General features: G+C 46.2%; 1 protein-coding gene across 3 annotated transcripts in view; it reads right to left on the bottom strand.

Moving 5' to 3' along the window:
• The window catches only part of TECPR2 (tectonin beta-propeller repeat containing 2), an 879,235-nt gene that overhangs the window by 390,994 nt on the left and 466,757 nt on the right, over window positions 1-21,484 (bottom strand). For all 3 annotated transcript variants that reach the window (XM_069638097.1, XM_069638099.1, XM_069638098.1), the window contains one exon: window positions 13,562-13,703. In XM_069638097.1, the coding sequence (XP_069494198.1) occupies window positions 13,562-13,703 (142 nt within the window). The remainder of the gene's footprint in view (window positions 1-13,561; window positions 13,704-21,484) is intronic.

Below are 21,484 nucleotides of genomic sequence, written 5' to 3'. Positions count from 1 at the left end.
AGGTAAGAAAAGAGTTCCTGCTTTCCAGAAGAGTTCCAGTGTTCTGAACCTAGGGAGTGGCTCCTGCCCCACCCAACAGGAAAAGTAGTTCCAAACAGAAGAGGATCAGAGGCTCAACTGGCAGGCAAGTAAGCAGCATGGTCTGCTGCAGGTAAGTCCACTCAAGCATTATGAGCCCGGCGCTTCCAGCGCTGGGACTGGGCATATTTATGAGCCTGGTGCCACTGGCGCCAGGACTGGGTCCAAAAGGTCCCAATTGGGACTGGTTGGCACTCGGAACCTGGGTTATGGATCTGCTTCCAAGGGAGTTGGGAAAACCCTGACCTTTTGGAAGCAGAGATCATGACATTTCTACCTTGATGAAATCTACTGCATAAACTCCCTATCCCGGGTAGATCCCTGCAAAGCGGTTCAGCCTTCTTCTTGTTGGTGTAGGTGCGTTATGTAGGGGACACTGTTGGCTCTTGTCCTTAGCGTTTATGGATTGCTGGAGGTTGATAACCGTTTTTAAAGTGGTTTGCAAGGACGTTGCCAAGTTCCCAAGAGGGAGCTCTCTTTGATGATGCATAAAATCTCTTTCTGTGCGTGGTTTGCTTTCTGGATTCAATCAGTGTAGTGCAATTGCTTTTAGGATTGATGCTTTATACAACCATATTTGCATTTGTTAGGTGAATCTATCCTGTTGGTGCTGTGAAAAACCTGAAGGTGCCTCACCCGCTAGTCCCCGGATATCTGTCATCCAGTTGGCCAGGACACTGCCATCGCTATTGGATTCAGTTCCTGGGGGTGGACCAGTGGGGGAACATCACCTGGATGGGGGGTCTTCGTGGAGTGGAAGTCGGACAATGACGGGCGAGACGCGTTACCCCATTCCTGCTAACCCCTTTTCCCCATTCTACCCAGTAGGATACTTAGAAGCTTTACGCTCCCCCTCTGCCACCCATGTCCGATATGAACACTTTCCCACTCCGTGAAAGACAACAGACTAACACCAGAGCCATTTACCTGACATGTCCCAACACAAGGGTCAGGCAGAGTCAGTCAATTGAGAATAAAACTATGCACACCTGACAGCCCTTTCCCTTCCCCACAGGGATAAAAAGCAGAGCACAAGAGCACACTTTGAGCAAGGCAAAACGCACAAGGAAACAACTACGCCAGAGCGGCTTCAAACGGAGGAGAAAGGCGGCAAGACCAGGAGTGATGACGAAGGGGGAACAGCCCTTGGCCTTTCCAACTCAGACCTGCGAGTGGTGTGACAGGAGTCAACTGCACACTGGGCTCCCCCGCGCTGATAGCTAGAGCGGGAGGATGCGCTTGCCGGCGTGATGCCGTCCTTGACTCCCAAGACAAGAAAACTCAGACAATTCAGCACAGCTGGTGAGTCGAAGAAGATAGCTAGTAAAACCGAACTGTGCTGGGCGCGAGGTTGCAGGCGGCGACCTTGTTGAACAAAGAACTTGTGTAAATGAACTGGAAAGAAACCCAGTAAGAGGATCAGCAACCGAGGGGTCAGGCGTCGCAGGATGCTCATTCGAAGGACTCTAACTGAAGCCTTTTTTGGGTTGTGTTTTTGTTTTGTTGAACTAAGAAAGCCAAGAGGCCTTAAGCGAGGCCGGAGAGAAGTGTCAAAGTGGTCCTACGAGGGTCAAGGAAAAACCCCTCGTACAATCGAAAGTCTTTGACATATTGGAGAAAAGGGATCAAACTGTAAAACTAGCAAATGTGAACCCGACAGAGGGATGCCTGTGAATTGAGGGTAAACAGTGATGTAACCGTGAACATTGTGATGACAAATGTGAACCCGGCTGAAGGATGTCCACAATGGATAGTTATTTAAAAAGACATTGAGACTTCTGAATGATACGTTTCTGAATGAAAGGCCGTAGTGAACCCGATTGACAGAGGCCAACATTGCAAGAGAGATCAGAGCCCGCCTGAGGGGGTCCAAACGGGCGAAGAACAATCGCCCAACATGAAATATTACCAAAGGAACTTTTGATTATTGTTTTTGATTCAGCCAGCCTTTGCAGGAAAGAGACTTGAGCCCAGAAGGTCCTGGCATCGTTGAAAGGAACTGTAAACACGTGCTGGCGAGGCCCATGAGTGTGCTGTGCTGAAAGGTCCTGCCTTGTCCTGTGCTAAAATCATGGGGGAAAGGAAACCCAGCCATACCATCCTGACTTATGTGGTGAACACTGCTTTCTTTTCCTGAGAACATTATCCCCACACAATTTTGTAACTTAGTTGTAAGGATTGGCAATAGTTTTTTTAATATAGCCCTTTTTATTTGACAAAACACCACTAGGACTGCCTTATTACTATTTGATGGCCGTAGCTTGCTCCCATCTTACATTTAAGTTTTGATTAGGTGTTTTTCTGACCCATTGTACAGTTTAATAAACGCCCTTGAAATGTGATCACTTGTGTCTGTCTTTACTGTTGCTACCATGAGTTCCTTGCAGTGCTAATATTTTCCCCCTTTCTTGCTCTGGTTTGTTTTATTCAAATCTTGGAGTTGGGGGTAAAATATCTTGTGGCCTCTCACCTGAAAGGAGGCAAAAAGTTACTGGTGCACATAGTCTTCTGGAGTGCCTCCGTTATTTCTTCTGGAGGAAGTTGGTCTAGGAGAGAGTTGGGTGATTTTGTAGATTACGATATAGTATTGGGTTCCATGGGATTGAGGGATTTCCAATGTCTTTCCTCAACTGGAGCTAGCGCGTACCAGCACTGGAGCATGAATCACGAATGGTATCATAAGGAAGTCCCTCCAGAGAATATGTTTTGAGGGAGCAATCATATATGGGCCTTTTGTGCAGATGTTTGAAAGCCATACTTGGATGCCTCCGACTCAGGCCACCATCCTTTTGAGGGTTCTAACAAAAATACCACTGAGGTGGACTGTATAAGAACAGATTTCACGATGAACTAACATGACTAAGTCTGTTAAAGTACAGGGCAGAGTCCATTACAATTTAGGTGCACCCAACTCAGGCATTCTTCCTTCGGAGGGCAATCAAGGGAGTAACCATCAGTTGGATGACATTGAATAGGGAGTGGTGTGGAGATCTGTGAAGGACCAGACACATTTGGGAAGAAAAGCTCCAATTACTTTACACTTAGGACAGTGGCTTAGTGCATAGGTTTTGAAGGGAAGCCCTTCAGTAGTGTGTAGACTTAGGCTGTAGTGTGCTTTGTCTGCTCTGAGAATTTCTGGGTATAAAAACAATTGCTATAATGTGTAGGTTTGGTAATGAACATCAGAAATAACTCTTGGGTATGGGCAACAGTACACTTCGTATGTTTTTTATTTCACATTCCCAGACTCACTTTCCTCACAAGGCATGTATTTATTTGGGTATTACCCAAATGGTTTGTTTACAATTGTTCGAATGAACAATTGACCGAATTTAAAGGGTCACAATTGATATATATATATAGGGTTTTGGGTTGGGTGGGGGGTTGCGGGGGGTTTCCCCCGCATATATGTTATAATTGACCTTCACAATTCGGTCAATTGTGAAAAGGTCAATTGTCATTCGAACAGTTGTAATACGAACAATTCGTATACAACCATTTATTTGTATTGAGTTTAAAGAACCTTTACAAATCAGACCAATAAAACATCACAATAACATGTAGTGTATAATACACAACAGTAAAAGAATAGCAATGTAAGCAAGCTAAGAATAACAAAATAGAAAAAACAAAAGTTAAAACACCCTACTTTAGGACGACAAAGAATTCAAGCAGTATTAAAACTGAAATCACATTACAATCATAAGACAGTTTAACTAATGTGTAAAATACAAAAAGGTCCATGATAAAGGATAAGAATATGTTAAAGATTCACTGTAGATAGCATGTTCATGGGTGATTTCACGTAACATTAGGGCTTTGGCAATTATGCACCATAGCTGGAATAGAGCTATATGCATTCGTACTGACTCTGAGTTTAGGCAGAAGTTCCAGAAGGCCTCATCTTTTATATGATCATAGTTTTGGATAAAACTACCCATTATTGTCATGTAAGCAAAACCCAAGGATTTACATGCAGTAAATAGTTGTTTGGCAGTTTCAAGCTCGTCTGCAATTTACATATGCGACAGGTCCCATGTTGGATTGGTATCTTAAGTTGCGCCGCCCAAAAGATTAGTGGTAATTGGTTTGTCCTAAGTCTAAGAATGAGGTACTGAACAGTAGGGCTGGGACACTGTCTCAAATATCTGTGGGGCTGGAGGTATCGATGGGTAATACTTGATACATAAGTATAAGTACACAATGTTGCGAGGTACACGTTAATTATTTGTCCAGCCCCAAGACTTCAATTTCCTCTTAAATAATGATTTCATAGTCACATAACTGGTACCTCGGTAGAAGTCAGGGGACCATCCTATGTTCTTGCACAGTCTAGCAGATAGTCTATTGAAGTCCTCACATCGATCTTTATTGCATTGATTTCATGGAGACGCCAGCAATGCGAGCAGTTGGCATTTTGGGTTGGAATTGCTTTTAAGGTGCAGCAACCCCTGCCGGAACATCATTTGACCCTTTAGAGAAACCAGCCCCAGTACCAATCGCAGATATTCAACTGATGTAGAGGGTCGCAGCTTTAGGATCAGCTTGCAGAAATGGCCATCAGGTTTGTCCAGCCAATTCAAATCACCCATGACTAGGGCCTCTAGACCATATAATACCATAGGGCATAGGCACTGGCTATAGAGGGTAATTAATCCTTCCAATGAGTAACCTGAAGTTTGTTTAGCAAACCTTTCAATCACCTGCATCATACGTTGTGCCTAGGTGGTCTTAACCTCCTCGATATTGGTATAAGATCTATTAGCGCTCATCTCTAGCCTCAGGTACGGGTATATTGTCACGATATCCATCTTCCCCAAGCTGGTAGTGAAATCTGGGGACTTAGCCTTCTTGGGCCCAACCACCATTACCTTTTTTTGGTCCATGTTAATATGTAAATAAATTATCAAGAGCAAACTTTATTAGAGTGAGAAACATTGCCCTTGCTCCACTGTAAGTGTGGTCGAACATAACCAATTCATCAGCATAGAAGGGATTTGACCAGCCCCAATTCTAGGGCTGCATCCAACTTCCTACAGGAAATGAGAGGGCAGGTCAGACATGTAAATATTGTACAATGGGGGCGCCAAGTTACAGCCCTGCTTTGCCCCCCTATTAATGTCGACCAGGGCTGTCATGCTTCCCTGATCATCCAGTCGCACTCGCGCCTGTGTGTTATGTAACCCCTTAAGGACATTCAGGAGCCATTTGGGGCAGCCCGAGTTTTCCATTATTAACCATAGTTCATCTCCGTTCACCCCATCAAAGGCCGCCCGAAAGTCCACTGAAGTAGTCTATAGGGTTGGACCCCCCCCCCAGGAGCCGTGGCTCCTCTAAACAGATTATCCATGACCCTTATATTATGGCAAGTAACAGCACCCCGGCGAAGCCCTGTCTGTGTAAACTGTAAGAAATCAGCCTCCACCCAATTCTGTAACACCCCTAGGATAAAGGGGGAAAAGATTTTTCCCGTAACATCCAGAAGTGACAGCATGTAGTTCTCTGTTATGGTCCGATCACCTTTCTTGCAAATTGGTACAAGTAAAGACTGCTGCCACGAAATAAGGATTTAAGAACATACTCTGTCGAACAAGATTTTAAGCATTTTAGCCGACTTTACGAGATTCTACTGCAAGACAATATTTGCGAGACCATTCGAAACAGGGGCCAGAGAGTTTTTAAGGTGCATTATAATTGTAGCCTCAATCTTGTCTTCACAGAATTCCAGTGGCCAACCAACAATCAGGAAATGAGGAGGGCGAGCCCCCACTCCGGGGTTCCCTTCCCACCAATAAAGGTAATCCATTCAGATTCCTGGATAGGATTGAAGATATTTTTCCTCCTGTCCGCTTTGGCTCTAGTTAACGTAGCCCAAATGTTCCTAGTGTTGCCACTTGTAAGGACCGTAATCATATTTTGCCAATGCATGTTTTAGATGGAGCTCTTCCTTAGCTTAAGCCATCATGTGTAATTATTTCTAATACGTTTCTCACGCAGGGTCCTCGCACACCGACCCCATGCTACCTCTCACTGCTCTTATATCCCTGCGCACAGCTCTTTTAGTGTCACAGATAGATCTATCAAATTGATTACCAGTTTTATTATAAAACAGCAGGTAACTAGAGCCTGATTTAGTAGCCATATGTTTAAACCATGTTTCAATCTAGTTACAGTCGAGAGTACCCAAAGCCTTAAAATCGCCACTTGTGAGTTCGGCCACCACCCCTTCCATGTTTTTGATATGTCTGGGCGACAAAAGGATACTATTGCCCCCATGGTTAGGCTGAAAGCCAACGCACCCACGTGGGTTTGACACCACGGGTTGCAAATTAATGGCAAGAGCCAGAATATTGTGGTTGATATGATCATAGGGTATCACCATAAGGGCCAGCATCACCATAAGGCAGGCGTTGTTCCCGAAAAAGTAATAAAGGGTAGCCTGGCTTTTATTCACGATCCATGTGAATTGGCCACGGATATCCCCCTTTGTTCTACCATTCAACATGAACAGGTCCCAGTGTTTCGGAATGGAAACATTGTTTTCCCTTGCTGTTGCTTTTCCCCTGCCGCATCACACACACTGGTTAACCACATTGCAGTCATCTGCACCCTGCCGCTCATCCAGATACCCAGCACTGAAATCTCCTCCCAACAGGATAATTTGCTCCTCATGTGTCCCCTCACAAGCACCCAAAGTTTCTTCCAGGAGGGACTGAACTTCCTTCATAGATTTCGTGTGCGGGGAAATATATACATTCATAACCAGCATCTTCCAGCTGTCAACCCCAGAGTTGGATCTTAATTCGACCGCCAGGATATTTCCCCCCCACCAGCGGCAGCTGGACTGGTCTTGAATTAATGGGCTCTCTCACTCCCATGATAAGACCCCCATATGGTCTCCCCAAAGGGCCTTTATCCGCCATGGTTTGGTATAAATGGTAACCCTCAACATACAGGGCACAGTCGAGCCAGGTTTCCTGAAGTAGGAAGACTTGCCAAGGTACACATTGATCTGACATCAGACAGTAAGTGGCTATGACCCTCCCCCCTGGTGTTCCAACTTACGATCCTAAAGGGTCAATTCCCCCTCAGCCAATCACTCAAAGTCCCAGAGGTTTGATTCGGTAGTGCCCAGTACACTTCTTCAAGGGCCCGATTGAGTTAACCTAGGCGGGCTTGAACTGCCCTTCTGGCGATCAGAAAGAGGTTGCTCCACTGCTGTGGTATAGGTCCCAGGGTTGTATCGGGCGGGGGTCGTACAGCTGTCTTGCAGTTCACAACAGTTAACTTGAGGCCCAAGGTGTGGAGGACATCAAATCTGGTGCACAGGAGTGATACCACAATTTGAGAGGCAAAGCGTATTAGTACCCAGTTGGTACAGCTGCCCCATTCAGGAAGCTCAAGTTGCAGCATGTCAGCGGAGGAAATAGATGAAAGCCAAGGGATCGTAGCCCATAACCGAAGGATAGTGGATCTATTTAGAAAAGGGCTCCGGTCAGTAGTATAGATCTACTCGATTTTGGCTGAAGAACCAGGCTTCATAGGGCCAGTTACCATTTTACCTGCAACAGAACTAAAGGGCCCGCAGGCTCTGGGCAGTTTGGGTTAAGTAGGCAGAGTATCCCCTTGGGTTATTTTGTTAGACAATAGTCGCATAGTACTTGGCAATAAAGATTGTCTCGGGGTAAGAGGGGCATGACCACTTCCTGGTTAGTATGGAATAGTCCCCTCCTTAGAGTTCCGAGGCCAATGTCCCAATTATTTTAACCTTCCTAGGCTCGCCCCTTCATTAGGATTAGGTATGGAGGATCTCTGCTTAGGAACAGTCCACCTATCCAATGGGCCATGCAGAGTCACAGCACACCTTTCATAACTAGTGTGGGGGTACGTTTTCCCACTGTCCCCTTAAGCGTAGCACGTGCACTAGGCAAGGAAGGGGGACTAGGCAGTGAGGGCTTTACAGTGACATGCACGGTCTGCTCCCTTCCTTTGGTGTTAGGCTTAGGAAACTTTGGGGGGGGGGATCTTTCCATCATGGAGATTTTGGCACACAGTGCCTCTAGCGCGTTTTCTTCGCTCGCCCGCGGCTATATTTACGGAGTCTACTGACCTCCAAGAGACCTCCATCTCATAAGAAAGCAGAATCCTTGATCCCCTGTCATCCAACGTCCCGCCCACCCGAGCAGAACACTCTTATTTGACAAACTTTCCCGGGCTCTGGGCAGGGGAGGATCCGGGACCTCCCGGGTATTGCCTATATCCGACCAACAGGTGTATGGATTTGCTGCAGGAAGGCAGGCCTCTGTGAGTTCCGGTAATTTGTTCATTGTCTGTTTCAAGGCACGATGGTCCGAAGCCATAATGGAGGCCATAATGGAGCAAAGGGCAAACAGGGCTTCGTATTTAGCTAACAGTTCCTTAAGGTATGGCAAAAGCACCTAAGCCCTATGTGGAGGTCTTTGCTCATGCAACTCTTGAAGGGGGGTGGAGGGCAGCATGCCCAGTCAATTTAGTAGAGGCGGTTGTAAACCCAGAGAAGAAACCAGAGATCCTTGGTTGGGTATCGAACCACCACAATGCATCCTGTGTTCCCTTTTCCCCCCTTTTTTGTTTTTGGGGCATCCTTCTGTGTTTTGCGGGAGTGCACGGGGCTCCAGGCACGTTTCCCTCTCTGCGGCATCACTACGCAAACCCATTCTCCGATCAGCCTTGCTCTTCGTAGGCATGTTCAGAGGCAGAATGTGGGGGTTAAGTGGTCAGTTAGTAAGGGGTATTAGTAATGTACCCACCTAATGATACCGGGATGTACTGGTTACGCCATAAGAGACGAGTCAAGCAGGTTACGAGCACCAGCCACTTAAGAGTTTTCTGGACCATGGCGCGGACAGCAATGACAGCACTCTCCCAAAGCACTCCACCACTGCGCGCGCCCCGACTGCACATGACCCGTAGGTTAAATCCCCTTCCTGTTCCAGGGGGTGGGTCTTAGGTTTAACCAATGGGATGAATGAACAACTCCCAGAACGGTCTTGTCCCTCACAGAAGTACCAGTGCAGAAACAAAGTAATTAAGAAAGTGAGTCTGTACTTGCTGAGGCCCCGTGCATTTCATAGAATGAACTCAAGGCAAGAATTCGGTCTGAATACTCCAGTCTCAAAGCTGCTCAACATTCTGTGGAACTCACCTATACCATTGCACAAATGGGATTTTACATTTTGGAAGCCCTTGAGAAACCACAGCATGGAGACAGTTTTAATTGTCTGCTTCTACATAGGCATTGTGGATTGGCAGGTTACCAACATTGCCGCCTTGTGTTCTGAAATAAGAAATGAGATTCAACAGCTTTCTTTAATGAGACTTTCAATGGGCTGTTAACCTTACTGTTGACCATCTGTCTACCTATCTTTTAAAATCGGGGGAAGTTGGGTCCAGTCCACCACCCCTCGTTGGGCTGCAGCTACACCCCCAGTTGGGACAAAGCAGAGATCATTTCCCTTTTCAATTTGTTTATATTGATATGTTTTTTCCATTATGTTATGTACAGTTTTTTTCCTTATAATTCAGCTTAATTTCTTCTTTTTTCCAATCGATTTTTTATTTGTTTTTCACCATTTTCTTTATTATATGAGAATTATCTTTTTTTATTTATTTGATTTGTTTAGTTATTTTGCATCTTTATTTTGGTCTTACTTTATATTAATGACACTAGTCTTGCTCCTGTTGCCCAGTGTAGGATTGGGCTTTTGATCTTTTCCAGTAAGTTGAACTTCACGATGCATATTGTGCTTTAGGTAGCATGGATTCCTTTTTACATTTGCGTTTTCTATAGAAAAACTATGTGCCCCTGGTGATGGTAATGCACCAAAATGTGTGAGGCAAGTTCTTGAAGAGTTTAGCTCTTCCCTTTGCTACAATATGGTTTATGGTCATAATACCGAATTTCGAAATCTAAAAAAAAAAAATCTCGAAAAAAAAGGCCGAAAAAAAAAATGTCGAATTTTTTTTTATGACGTTTTTTATTCGAAATGGGGGGGTTACCCCCATCCCCCCTTTTTATTTTTTTTATTTTACCCCTTTTTTTTACTTACCTGACCCCAAAAACACATATAAATAAATAATTCGATATTTTTTTTTTTGAGATTATTTTTTCGAGATTTGTGTAATTCGATATTATTTTTTCGGCCTTTTGACTGACCACCCTATAATATGACCGAATGGGAATGTACATATAATGCACATTAATAAAACATGTCTTTTTCAAAGCGTTTTCCTGAATTTTCATTTGAACACATATTCAAAAGCCTCGAGCCATGCTGTAGTGCACCATGCTTCAAGGTGGTTTTCCACTTCAAATGTCTTGTTAGCTGGTTGAGCAATGATGGGCTGTGGTTAACAATGTCAGTGACTAGTGTGGCGACAAGGAATGACGAGACTGACCAAGGGGTGCAATAGTGGTTGCTATAGACTTATTAAATGATAAATGAAACCTGTCTACTGCTAACTCTAGAGGGGTTTTCCTACTTAAACTAAAGAAATGCGAGTGCCCGTCAGGAAGTCTGTGCGAGCCAAAACAAAAAGGAAGCGTCCCGGTCACAAAGGCTCCTTCCTACTCTATCCCTGTTACTACAACAAAATACCATAAAGTCCAGCTACTGTTCATAATCCAGGAGAATGACTCCCTTCTCCTGGATACAAAGCATCCAAACACACCTCAGGTTATTCAAAGCAGAAGTTCTGTTCAAAGCAAAGGTTCCATTCAAATCAAAGATTTCCATCAAAGCAAAGGTTACTGTGGAGCTAGGGGAATTACTCCCCTTTTCCTAACTAGTCCTTCACTATCTTTCGAAGTTCTTTGTAGTTCCCTTAGGAGGGTCTTTACAACCTTTATGTTTTGTCAAATTCTTCATCTGCCACCAATGGGACGATGAAGCTGTTCCTGGAATTCCTCTCGATTCTCCAGTATCAGACCTTTGTGGAACTGGCCTAGGGACTGTAACACCCAATGATTTACAACTTTCTCTACTTCATGTTTCAGTCTCGTAACTTCCTGGCCCCCTCCCAGACTTGTGTGTGTTCCCTTAACCACTTCCCAGGGAACTCTTGACTGGTTTCGTCAGGGGTCGTGGGTCCACACTTCATAGCTCAACTTCATCCTTCACCAGTCCTCCGTGTCTCGTCTCCCTCCATGTTGAATTGTTGTGGACTGCCTTGGCGTAGATGTCGGATCCGTCGGTCCTGCCGTGCCAGGATAAGCCTTCACTGCATTCTCTCGCTCTCTCCTGCTAGTCACCTAGGCGGTTTTGCTGTAGGCTACGGTAGCCGGTCTCTGCACCATTGTCGGACCAAACGGTCCATCCATACAGGTCGGGCCACCACCTCTAAGTCTCTGCAAGTCTATCACGCCGGTTCCCAACCGACTCGCAAGACAAAAGGCGTCATGCTATTCCTCTTCTCAGCCTTGGAGACAAGCATTGCTGGCATCTCACGAAGCCTTTCATCAGCTCTCCAGTCTTCAATGTGGCCCTCCTTGGTCGCCTGGTCCTCCCACTGGTCATATTACAGATTCCAGCTTGCCAGAACCGCACAGGCCACTGCCGGACCGGTCAGGGGATGACGAAGAACAAAATAGCGGGGTGATCCCAGCGTAACGCCCTTCCAATTGACAGTAGCTGATGTAGGTTTCTTCCTGCTCAAATGTAGCCTTTTTTTAGCGCTTCTTCAACTCAGTAAGTTTGTCATCAGATGGGTTCGATATATTCAACAGATGGGTTCGATATATCACAATAACACAGTTTGAGAGGTGGTCTTATATGGATAAGATTTGGGCGTTATCGTCAGCCTACGTAGTGTGATTTCACAGGGGTTGTGCCTCCCAACTGCATCCTTATCCCCAGGAGAGGCGTCTGTCCCCAGGAGATCCTCCTGCATGTTACCACCCCTAGGATAACTATTGGTTAGCAGCCTCACCTCACTAGCCACATGGCAAGGGATCCTCCCCTGGGGAGTGACACTATCTGAAGGTTCGGCACACTAGGGAGGAACAGCTAGTGGATTCCGGTTCCACTAACTAGTTGGACTACTTTGCAAGAACCATGAAAGGAGGACAGCGCATGTGTATACTTCAGGAAGTAAGGCAAGCAAAGACTTTGTTCACAATTGCTTGTCAGTTGACGGACACATAGCTAAATATATTGAGAAGCCATCACAATTTGACATCGGCAAAGTCCGGTTTTATACTCTACACCCCTTAAGTCAATCCTCCTGTGGGCCCAGAACCCTGGGTCAGATGCTGAAGTGAAGCAGTAGTAATATTTGACAAGGCAATATTCAAGGAATCATCTATGAACAGGGAGGTCTGGGGGGAGTGAAAGGCTAGGAATCTGGTGAATAAATCAAGGGTCGAAAAGCTGAACGTGCAGCCTCCCGCCAATCTTGCAAACGTAAATATGCTTTTGTTTAATCTTCATGATTTAGAACGAGCAGCTGGTTCTCATAACGGTACATGGTACAATTGCAGCAATATGAAATAACTTAATTTCAACGCTTGGTGGTCTTTGCAAGCACATCACTATTCCAGAGTTCCTGAACGCATGAAGCAAAGATGCCCTTCTACAATGGAATTAACAAAGATTGAGAAAGTACTGATTCGCAGGAGCGGTCAAAACAAGTCAACATTTAATGACATGGTTACCAAGCTACCACACTAACACCAAAAGCGATTTTGGAAGACCCTGAGTAACACATGATGCCAAGTACACATGCCAGTAATCTGCTTCTGATATCCTGGCAAGGTCCCCGTGCTTTAAATTTAAGGAAAGGTGGAGGGGGCAAGCAGTGAGTTTCCTTTCTCTTGTTTGTAACCCATGTACTCTTTTGCAAATTTCAACAAGAAGTTGATATCCAAAAAATGAACACCATAGACCCCAAGAGACCAGTAAAGCAAAGACTTGCATCTTACTAGATTCAGGAATTGGGCAGTATACTCAAGGACAAAGAGGCCTACTCAATTAAGGAGTGCACATACAGACCATGAACCGCAGCCAGGTAATTTCTTCCTTTTTTGCAGAATAACCATTGCATCTAGCTGAAAACGTTTCAAACACAAACTCAGGGGAACGGTGCAGACTAAACGCATGCATTTTGCTACCTGGAGTGCACGCATTTGGGCAGAAACATTGTACTAAGACGAAGGCTGCTGACTGAGGTGTAGGATTAAAAGATGGGTAAGTAACGCAGGTAGTTGAAAAAATAAAATTCTGACCTCAACAAGCATAACTTGAGTTTTAATTTCACTTGTCTGTCAGGAACTCTAATCTCCTTTGCTATATTATTACTAATGTGTACATTTGGACTCATGCAAAAAACCTTTTCTTGATACAGGGAGGCACATTCATGGAAGTGGATTCAAACACAAAGAGTAAATTATACACAGTTGCCACGCAGACTTAAAGATATTGTTAAAAGGTGAAGATAAAGTGCCTACTTGCCACCAATGGTCATCGTCGCCTTGTGGTTTCTTTGATGTCACGCCGGTTCTGAACCAGAGATTGCCGTCATTATCCAGGGTCCACACGGTATTCTGATCTCCTAGAGTTATACAAACTGGCTGCAAACCCTGTCTTTCACTGGAAACAAAAACACAAGAACAGGTATTCTAAATCCCAATCATTTAATTAGCATGACATAGCCCCAAAAACCATGGGAGTAACAGTGGCATTTCCGGTTTCCATAAAGATGCATCAAACCAGAGCACAGGCAAATGGAGAAACAGGGAAAACGGTGACGCTTCACCCTACATCTTATGGGAGTCCAGACTTCACGATTTCCAAAACCAAAGCTTTGCACGGTACACTCTCCTGCATACACATAATATGTGTTCACCACAATGAACATAGGAAGCTTGTCGACCAAGCAAACATGACAACCCAGATTCCTAAAAGAATGTAACCCAACAAGGCTTATGTCGTCATAACTCCCCATCCACGCTTGTGATACTGTCCCCCACTGGGAGTGAGACAACAGCAAAGCCCTGCTAGCCTGAACGTGACAACAACCAGCCTGAGCATTACAACCCCATTTGTTGCATTCGCCCGACCCAGCACATTCATTCCCCTCTATCACACAAACTCCCCCACACAGGTCACTGGAGCAGATCCTTTCTTCTACCTTTCTTCTATCCCACTGTCAGGGGCCTTTAAGACTAAAAGCGTCTGAGCTGCTGTGCAACAGAACCAGATCCCTTACCCATATCCCCTGCAACAGAACCTGCCAGATGGAAGGATGTTGCAATGATGTTAGAATGTCATGCCCATCGAGGGACTAAAACATCGCCCACGTAGCGAACATTGGGGATCGCCTCAGATCTGAGGCAAGATAGCGTCTTCAGAGGGGTGTTAGGCAGGATTTCCACTAAGTTAGTCCGGACTGTCACATCAGTGTGACGGAGCAGTCTAGCTCCACTGTTACAAGAGGATAAGGATGATCATTTATGGAAAAATAGATATTTTATACAAAGTAAAGCATCAAGAAATGTCCAAAAGACAAATCAAAATAGTATCCCAAAAAAGCAAAACTCACATTTAAATCAGTATTCACCACAGGTGCAAACTACAATCCGATCCAAATAGAAGATAGAAAAAGTTTGTCCGTAAAAATAAAGCGGGAGAAAATAAAAAAGGTAGCTTCCAGTTAGAGCGAAAACACAGGAAAACAAACAAACAATCTTACACCCCACCCTTCCGATTGCACCTCCCATGCCCACATCCCTTACACACTACTCAAAGAACGGGTGAACATTCATGAGCCCAACCACATTGGCCGTCACAGCTATGCAATAAAACGGGTGCTCTGTGAGCTACTTGTGAACATTCTGGTACAAGTAATAAGAAATGAGAAGACAGTGCCCAAAACAAGCATCTGAAGCTGCCCTGAATCACATGACATCACATATTCCATTTGGAGGAGTGCCTGCAACAGTTCTCCAGGACACACTACAAGAATTCTTCAGCATGGTTTTGGCCTCCACGATGAACCACCTGACCTCCACTGGTACAGGGAGAAATATGGGGACTCCTAATCTGCATACTAAGCGTTAGTGGAAACAGGATGGCTTATCGAATCTCGGACTTGACTTACATAAATGTCCTGGCATAGTTGTATTGTGCAAGCTGCTTGAGTCGCACTGTTCCTTGAATCCTTTCCCCATCCCTTTGTGCAACATGCTAGGTCCAGGCTCTGCATAGATTTAGCTTGAAAGACTAGACCCATCTTGAACCCTGGGGGCTTGATAGATGGTTGCAACAGCTGGTAATGTGCCAGTGTTCAGCGCATCCCTCATCAACTGATAGATGATGCTAATAGAACAGCATCCTCAGGCTCCAATTGTTAAGGAAGACTTGCAGCATGTAAGGTGTATCTGGAGAGTGTATAGTAATTTGCAGAGCATGCCATTGTATCTCTCTCAGGTTGCTTCAGGCATACTCTTGTGAGCTGATCCTCCCCCACCTCACAAATCCATTCTGCAAGCTTGAGCAATTTCATTGACAGCTGCCGATCTGGGCCGACAGATCCACTGTTTTATCTTGTTGGACTTCATTTTAGTGTGACTGTATTGAGGCCCAAGTCATGGAATGATGGGAGACCTCCACAAGATCATGGGAAGCAGACAAGAAGAATAAAGAGTATCCGGTATCCAAGGGTGGCCAGCAGGGGTCAAAGATTAGAAGTCATTATGACAAACGATCATGGACTTCTTTTGTCATTAGCTGCACAGTGGCCCCAAGCAGCTAGAGGGTGGTAAGTGGACAGGACCCCAAGCTGGGAGGGGATGGTGATGACTGGCTACAGAATGAAGGCAGATAGGAGTCATCAGCAGAGTGAGGCAGTTCGGGTGGAGAGTGAATTCTCAGGAAACAAAAGGAAAAAGGAGGGATTTGGGGGACGACCGGCAGCAGCTTTGCTGCAAACTCCCCTGCACTCAGATACCAAATATCACAAAAGGGGATATCCCTGCAGAGTTTGCCAGCACACCACCAGAAGCCTCCCCATCACCCAACATGAACACGACCTCACACTTGTGTACGCAAAGCTGAATCACTGAAGTGGCAGCATTACCTGGATAAATACAAAGTGATCTGGCACCCACCGGGCAGCAGCAGTGAGTCATGACGGCGGAGGCCACATGCCTGCGCAATCCCTGGTCCGTTCCAGAGTGACGCCCCTCTACCCACGCCAATTCTCTCCCTCCAGCCAGTCCAGGACTAAGTTAGCTTGTGGAAAGAGCTGGAGCGCTTCAAATAGGCCTCACTGGCTCGAATTCTGAATCGGGGCAGATCAACTACAGCAAAATATAGAATAATTTGGGAAGCGCAGCAGCTCACAAGCCTCATTTTCCCGTTGCATAACAATGTCCCACGCCACTGTGTGGTTCAGTCCGCAGCCCTGCGTTGATCGTACTATGGGCATGTGAACCACTGCAGGGAAAATCTTGTTTATGATGGCTTAGTACCCGATACTAATTATCATCACACATAATAAACAGGAATGAGTGCCTACTTGCTAATTTAGTGATGTCTGTATGCCGCACCTCGATATGGTCTCTGAGAACAGGCAGAAAGGCCATTCTGGAGAGAAAAATTGATTTAGTTCTAAATATGCACGTGAAAGCTCTTTTCAAGTGCATACTAAGGGCACCAAAAGTGCAACCCAGCCAAACCTCTAGGCATCAGTTATTTAAACCTTAGGATGATGATTTTGATAATTAACTCCTTGAGGGTCCATCGTTGAACAGCAGGCAACAGCTGCAGAGAAACCCTCAGACACTTATGCTGTGCCCACAATGCTAATCCCATTGACTTGAAACAAACTAAACCTCTCATTTGGAGTCTTGCGAAGGGCTCCAATGAATGTGGAAGACCATGAGACCAGACATCTAGAAAAGTCTGGTAGCAAATTTCTTGAATAATGGTTTTAGAACACGCAATATTTTCTGGATAGTTACAATCCTCTTTAGTGGAGGAAATTCCAGCCATATCGAACATTGCCCTGAGAAAAAGAATTCTCTGGACTGAAAACAGACTGGCTTTCTTCTAATTTATTGAAAAGCCATTCAGGCCAAAAGGAAAACATCAAGACTAAGGGCATCATTAAGGGTTGGGCGGTGCAGAAAAAATGCAGTGGTAAAGCTATTTAAACCCGAGTTTGGGCAGAAAGTTACAGATTTACTTCCAGGTGGAGGTAAATCTTGCCACTTTCCACCCATTTGTGGCGCTATCACCGCAGAGCTAATACTGCTGGTGGTAATAGCACTGGTGCTGCCCCATATAGTTCTATGGACTCTTAAAAAAATGGGTAGTAACCGCATTGGCGGAATCCCGGTAGATTTACTGCCGGGATACCGCCAAGCTTGTGATCAAGACCTACGTTCCGATCCCTTATAGCAGGGTTCTGCAACCCTGGGCTCTCCACAGGTCTTTGACTACAACTTCCATAAGCCCTAGACATTGCAGCCAGTAGTGTGCATCATGGGAGGCATAGTCCAAAACACCTAGGGAGCTACAGGTTGTATACGGCTACCTGTGATACAATATGTTATTTATAACGTGGTTAATACCCAGAGGTTTCTAAGCGCGGACCAGGGCATCGAACCTGTGTTGCTCCGTGTCATCTTGCTTCCAAGGTGAGCATGTTGCTAGTAAACCTCAATAATGTTTAATGTTCTTTCCATAAAGAAAAATGAAAGTTGGAGTGCTGAAGATCCAGAGACTAACGAATCACAGTTCCATAGAGACTCACAGAAGTCTGCACGGTCCAGGATCAAAATGTATGCAAACCTGTTTTAGAACAGCTATAGAATCCTATTCATCGAAGGGCAAAAAAATACTTTCAAACATGTGGAGCATTCATGACCTTTTTCTGGATCTCCATTTTATGATTAAAAGCTTTACGGTAGGCATCTCACCAGAATGCCCTGGACTATGTCAGTCAGGTCCTTATATATGCAGAGCTGTTGGAAAGCAGATCGGTTTCGTAGAGGGCAGATCCCACATCTGTGCAGCACACACTAAGGCGGAGGTGCCCACAGTAAGACATTCAGAGTCTTTTGGCTATATCTTGGCGAATAATCCCAAACAAGATGGGTTCCTGAGCAGTACCGAACCAAACGCTCCACCTGCCTTACTAATAGAGCCCCTAAAAAGTTTGTTAGGTGGGCCAATGGTTGAAGTAGAGTCCAGCTGAACCGGCTTTTGAGGAGGAGTAAAGGTCATCCACAGGTGGCACTGCTAAAAAGGTCATACTGGAGCTTATCCATGGCTACAGGCTATGATAATATGATAAATGATGTCAAGCTAAGCAGGAGTAGATAGATCGTCAATGCTTTCACTTATCAGCTAACAGGTCCAAATATCTGCCAAAAGGAAAAACATCCATCAAACCATCTGAATTCTAAGCCTCCTCATCTTCTCCTGAGGAATAACGGAAGGATGGGCCGTATAACAAGAGTCCTCCATAATAGGCCCAAGCAGCGCGTTCTTTCAAGGTGGTAGCAAAGCCCTAAGCAAATGTGGTCTATTAAATACCACACTCAACACTCATTAAAAACACCTTTGGAGGCCACCATGGGGTGTGCAGATGGAGGAAGCATAGAGCGTGTCGCTCTTTTTTCGCTGGGCATTTGAGGGTGCTGAGCCCCCATGAATGCCCCCAATAGGGTGAATTCGACACCAAATCTCCAAGTGTGGCCCCCTGCATGGCTGTGTGAACTTTAAAGCCCACCAACTCAGAGACACTGCAGTTATGACTGACTGACTCCTTAGCGGCACAGTTGAAGGCTCAGAGCCGAGCAGCGGCTCCACGCTGCGGAAAGGTTAGGTGAGAGTGGGGATACCCTTTTGCAGCGCAAGTGGGCCGGCCGGGCCTGCTGGGGACAGAGAAGAACAAGTTACTTTCTTACCTGGTAACGTTCTTTCGATGGGATGGTCCGACGACGTATTCCATATCTATGACATGTAAATCACCACAGCTGTGCTGCTTCGGAAACTTTTTTCGGCGTCTGCGTCCTGCGTCGATGACGTCGATGCGCCGTCGTCGAGGACCTCCTCCGACGTCCGACGTCATCCGATGTGATAAGTAGGACGCATGAGGCCCGTAGCCTCAGTTGTAGTTTTTTCCCCCAGAACGTGTGACATTAGTCAACTGCCAGTCAGACACAAAGCCTTGCGGAACGTAAGCTGCAATCGCAAAAGAAATTCTGCAGCGGGGAAGGCAGGGCAGGAGCGATATGGAATACGTCATCGGACCATCCCATCGAAAGAACGTTACCAGGTAAGAAAGTAACTTGTTCTTCGAGGGGATTGGGTCCTCCGACGTATTCCATATCTATGACAGACTCCCAAAGCAGTACCAGAGCAAGGAGGAGGGAAAGAATTTAGAATCAAAATTTAGAATAGCCAATCAAATAGCAGAGCAAAGGAATCGAGAGAATAGTGACGTACAAATGTATGTACTGAAGCCCAGGTGGCTGCATCACAGATGTTGCGAATAGGAACACCCCTCTGCAGGGCAATAGATGCAGTCATACCCCTGGTAGAATGGGCCCGCAAGCCAGCCGGTGGGTCCTTACCCGCCAAGCGGTAACACTCTGAGATGGCCAAAATAATCCAGCGAGACAAAGTGTTTCGTCACAGCTTGCCCCAAATGCTTTCCAGCGTAACCAATAAAGAGTTGATCGTCCACTCTGACCCGGGACATGCGTGAAACATAAAAGCTTAAAGCTCTCCTAGGATCAAGCCTATGGAGCTTCTCCTCTTCCTTACCAGGATGCGGAGGAGGATAAAATGCCGGAAGAACAACCTTCTGGGCCAAATGAAATTCCGTCACTACCTTCGGAAGAAAAGAAGGACGAACTCTAAGGACAACCCTGTCCTTGTGAAATACAGTGAAGGGTGGCTTAACTGAAAGTGCCTGTAACTCACTCACTCTGCGAGCAGAAGTAACCGCAACTAAAAACACAGTTTTCAGAGTTAACAGCCTCAAAGGGCAAGAATGTAAAGGCTCAAACGGAGCACCCATAAGAAACTTAAGAACAAGGTTCAAATCCCAACCGGGCACCAGAAAAGGTGACGGAGGGAACACATTAGTGAGCCCTTTCAGAAACTGTGAAATTAAAGGGATTTTAAAGTAAGAACACTCTTCAGACGAGCGCTTAAAGATGGACAGCGCCTCCAGGTAACCTTTAATGGTACCCACTTGCAAGCCCCTGTGGACCAAAGAAAGTAAAAAGGACAGAACCATGGGGATGTCACATGCAAAAGGATCCACATTCTGAACTCTGCACCAGTCGCAGAACTTACGCCAACGGCAACGGTACAGAGACTTTGTTGCTGGCCTTCGGCCGAAAGCAACACCTCTATCACGTCTTCAGGGAGGTCCCAATCCTTACACCTCAACCTTTCAGAAGCCAAGCGTGAAGGTTGAGGGATCTGACCTCTGGATGGAGAACCTACCCCCCACCCGTGAGAGCAGATCGTCTCGGTAGGGAAGACGACGTGGAGGGCAGATGGACAAATCGAGAAGGTCCGGGTACCACGTCCTCCGAGCACACGCCGGGGCAATGAGAATCATCCGGGAACCGAACTTCCGTAACCTCCGCAGCATCTGCGGGATGACGGGGACTGGAGGAAACGCGTACAATAGCGGGAATGACCACTCCACCGCGAACGCGTCTCCTAAGGCTCCTTTTGGAGGAAATTCCCGCAAGCAAAACCTTTCGCACTTCCGGTTGACACTGGAGGCGAAGAGATCCACTTGAGGGGTCCCCCAAAGGGCGAAGATCTCCAGGAGAATCTCCTGAGCCAACTCCCACTCGTGAGAGATCGCGCTCTGTCTGCGCAGAGCGTCCGCCCTCACGTTTTCGTCTCCGGCCAGATGAACTGCCGAGATCGAAACTTCCTGCTGGATGGCCCAGAACTCGAGCTGCATCGCCTCCCTGCACAGAGGAAGTGACCCTGCCCCCCCTTTTTGTTGAGGTAGTGCATGGCCACTGTGTTGTCCGTCAGGATCAGGACACTCTTTCCTCGCACAGTCGGCAGAAAAGCCTTCAGGGCTAGCCTGACGGCCCTCAGCTCCAACAGATTGATCTGGAGTCTGGACTCCGACGGAGACCAACGACCGCTGACTGTCAGCCCGTTGGCATGAGCTCCCCATCCCGTGAGGGATGCATCCGTCACGATCGTCACCTCCGGCCAGGGAAGCCAAAATGGAGCCCCCTTCATCAAGTTGCCTTCGACGGCCCACCACAGAAGGTCCTGGGCGACCGAGGGCGGCACCTGAACCGGGTCCGACATCCTGCCGGAGGACTGCGACCATTGCGTCTTGAGTGCCCACTGCAAAGATCTCATCCGCAGGC

Source organism: Ambystoma mexicanum, chromosome 14 (genome assembly GCF_040938575.1).
Source record: "Ambystoma mexicanum isolate Mex_15411 chromosome 14, UKY_AmexF1_1, whole genome shotgun sequence".
Classification (NCBI taxonomy): domain Eukaryota; kingdom Metazoa; phylum Chordata; class Amphibia; order Caudata; family Ambystomatidae; genus Ambystoma; species Ambystoma mexicanum.
Note: the sequence above shows the minus strand (reverse complement) of the source record. Positions and strands in the feature narration are given on the sequence as shown.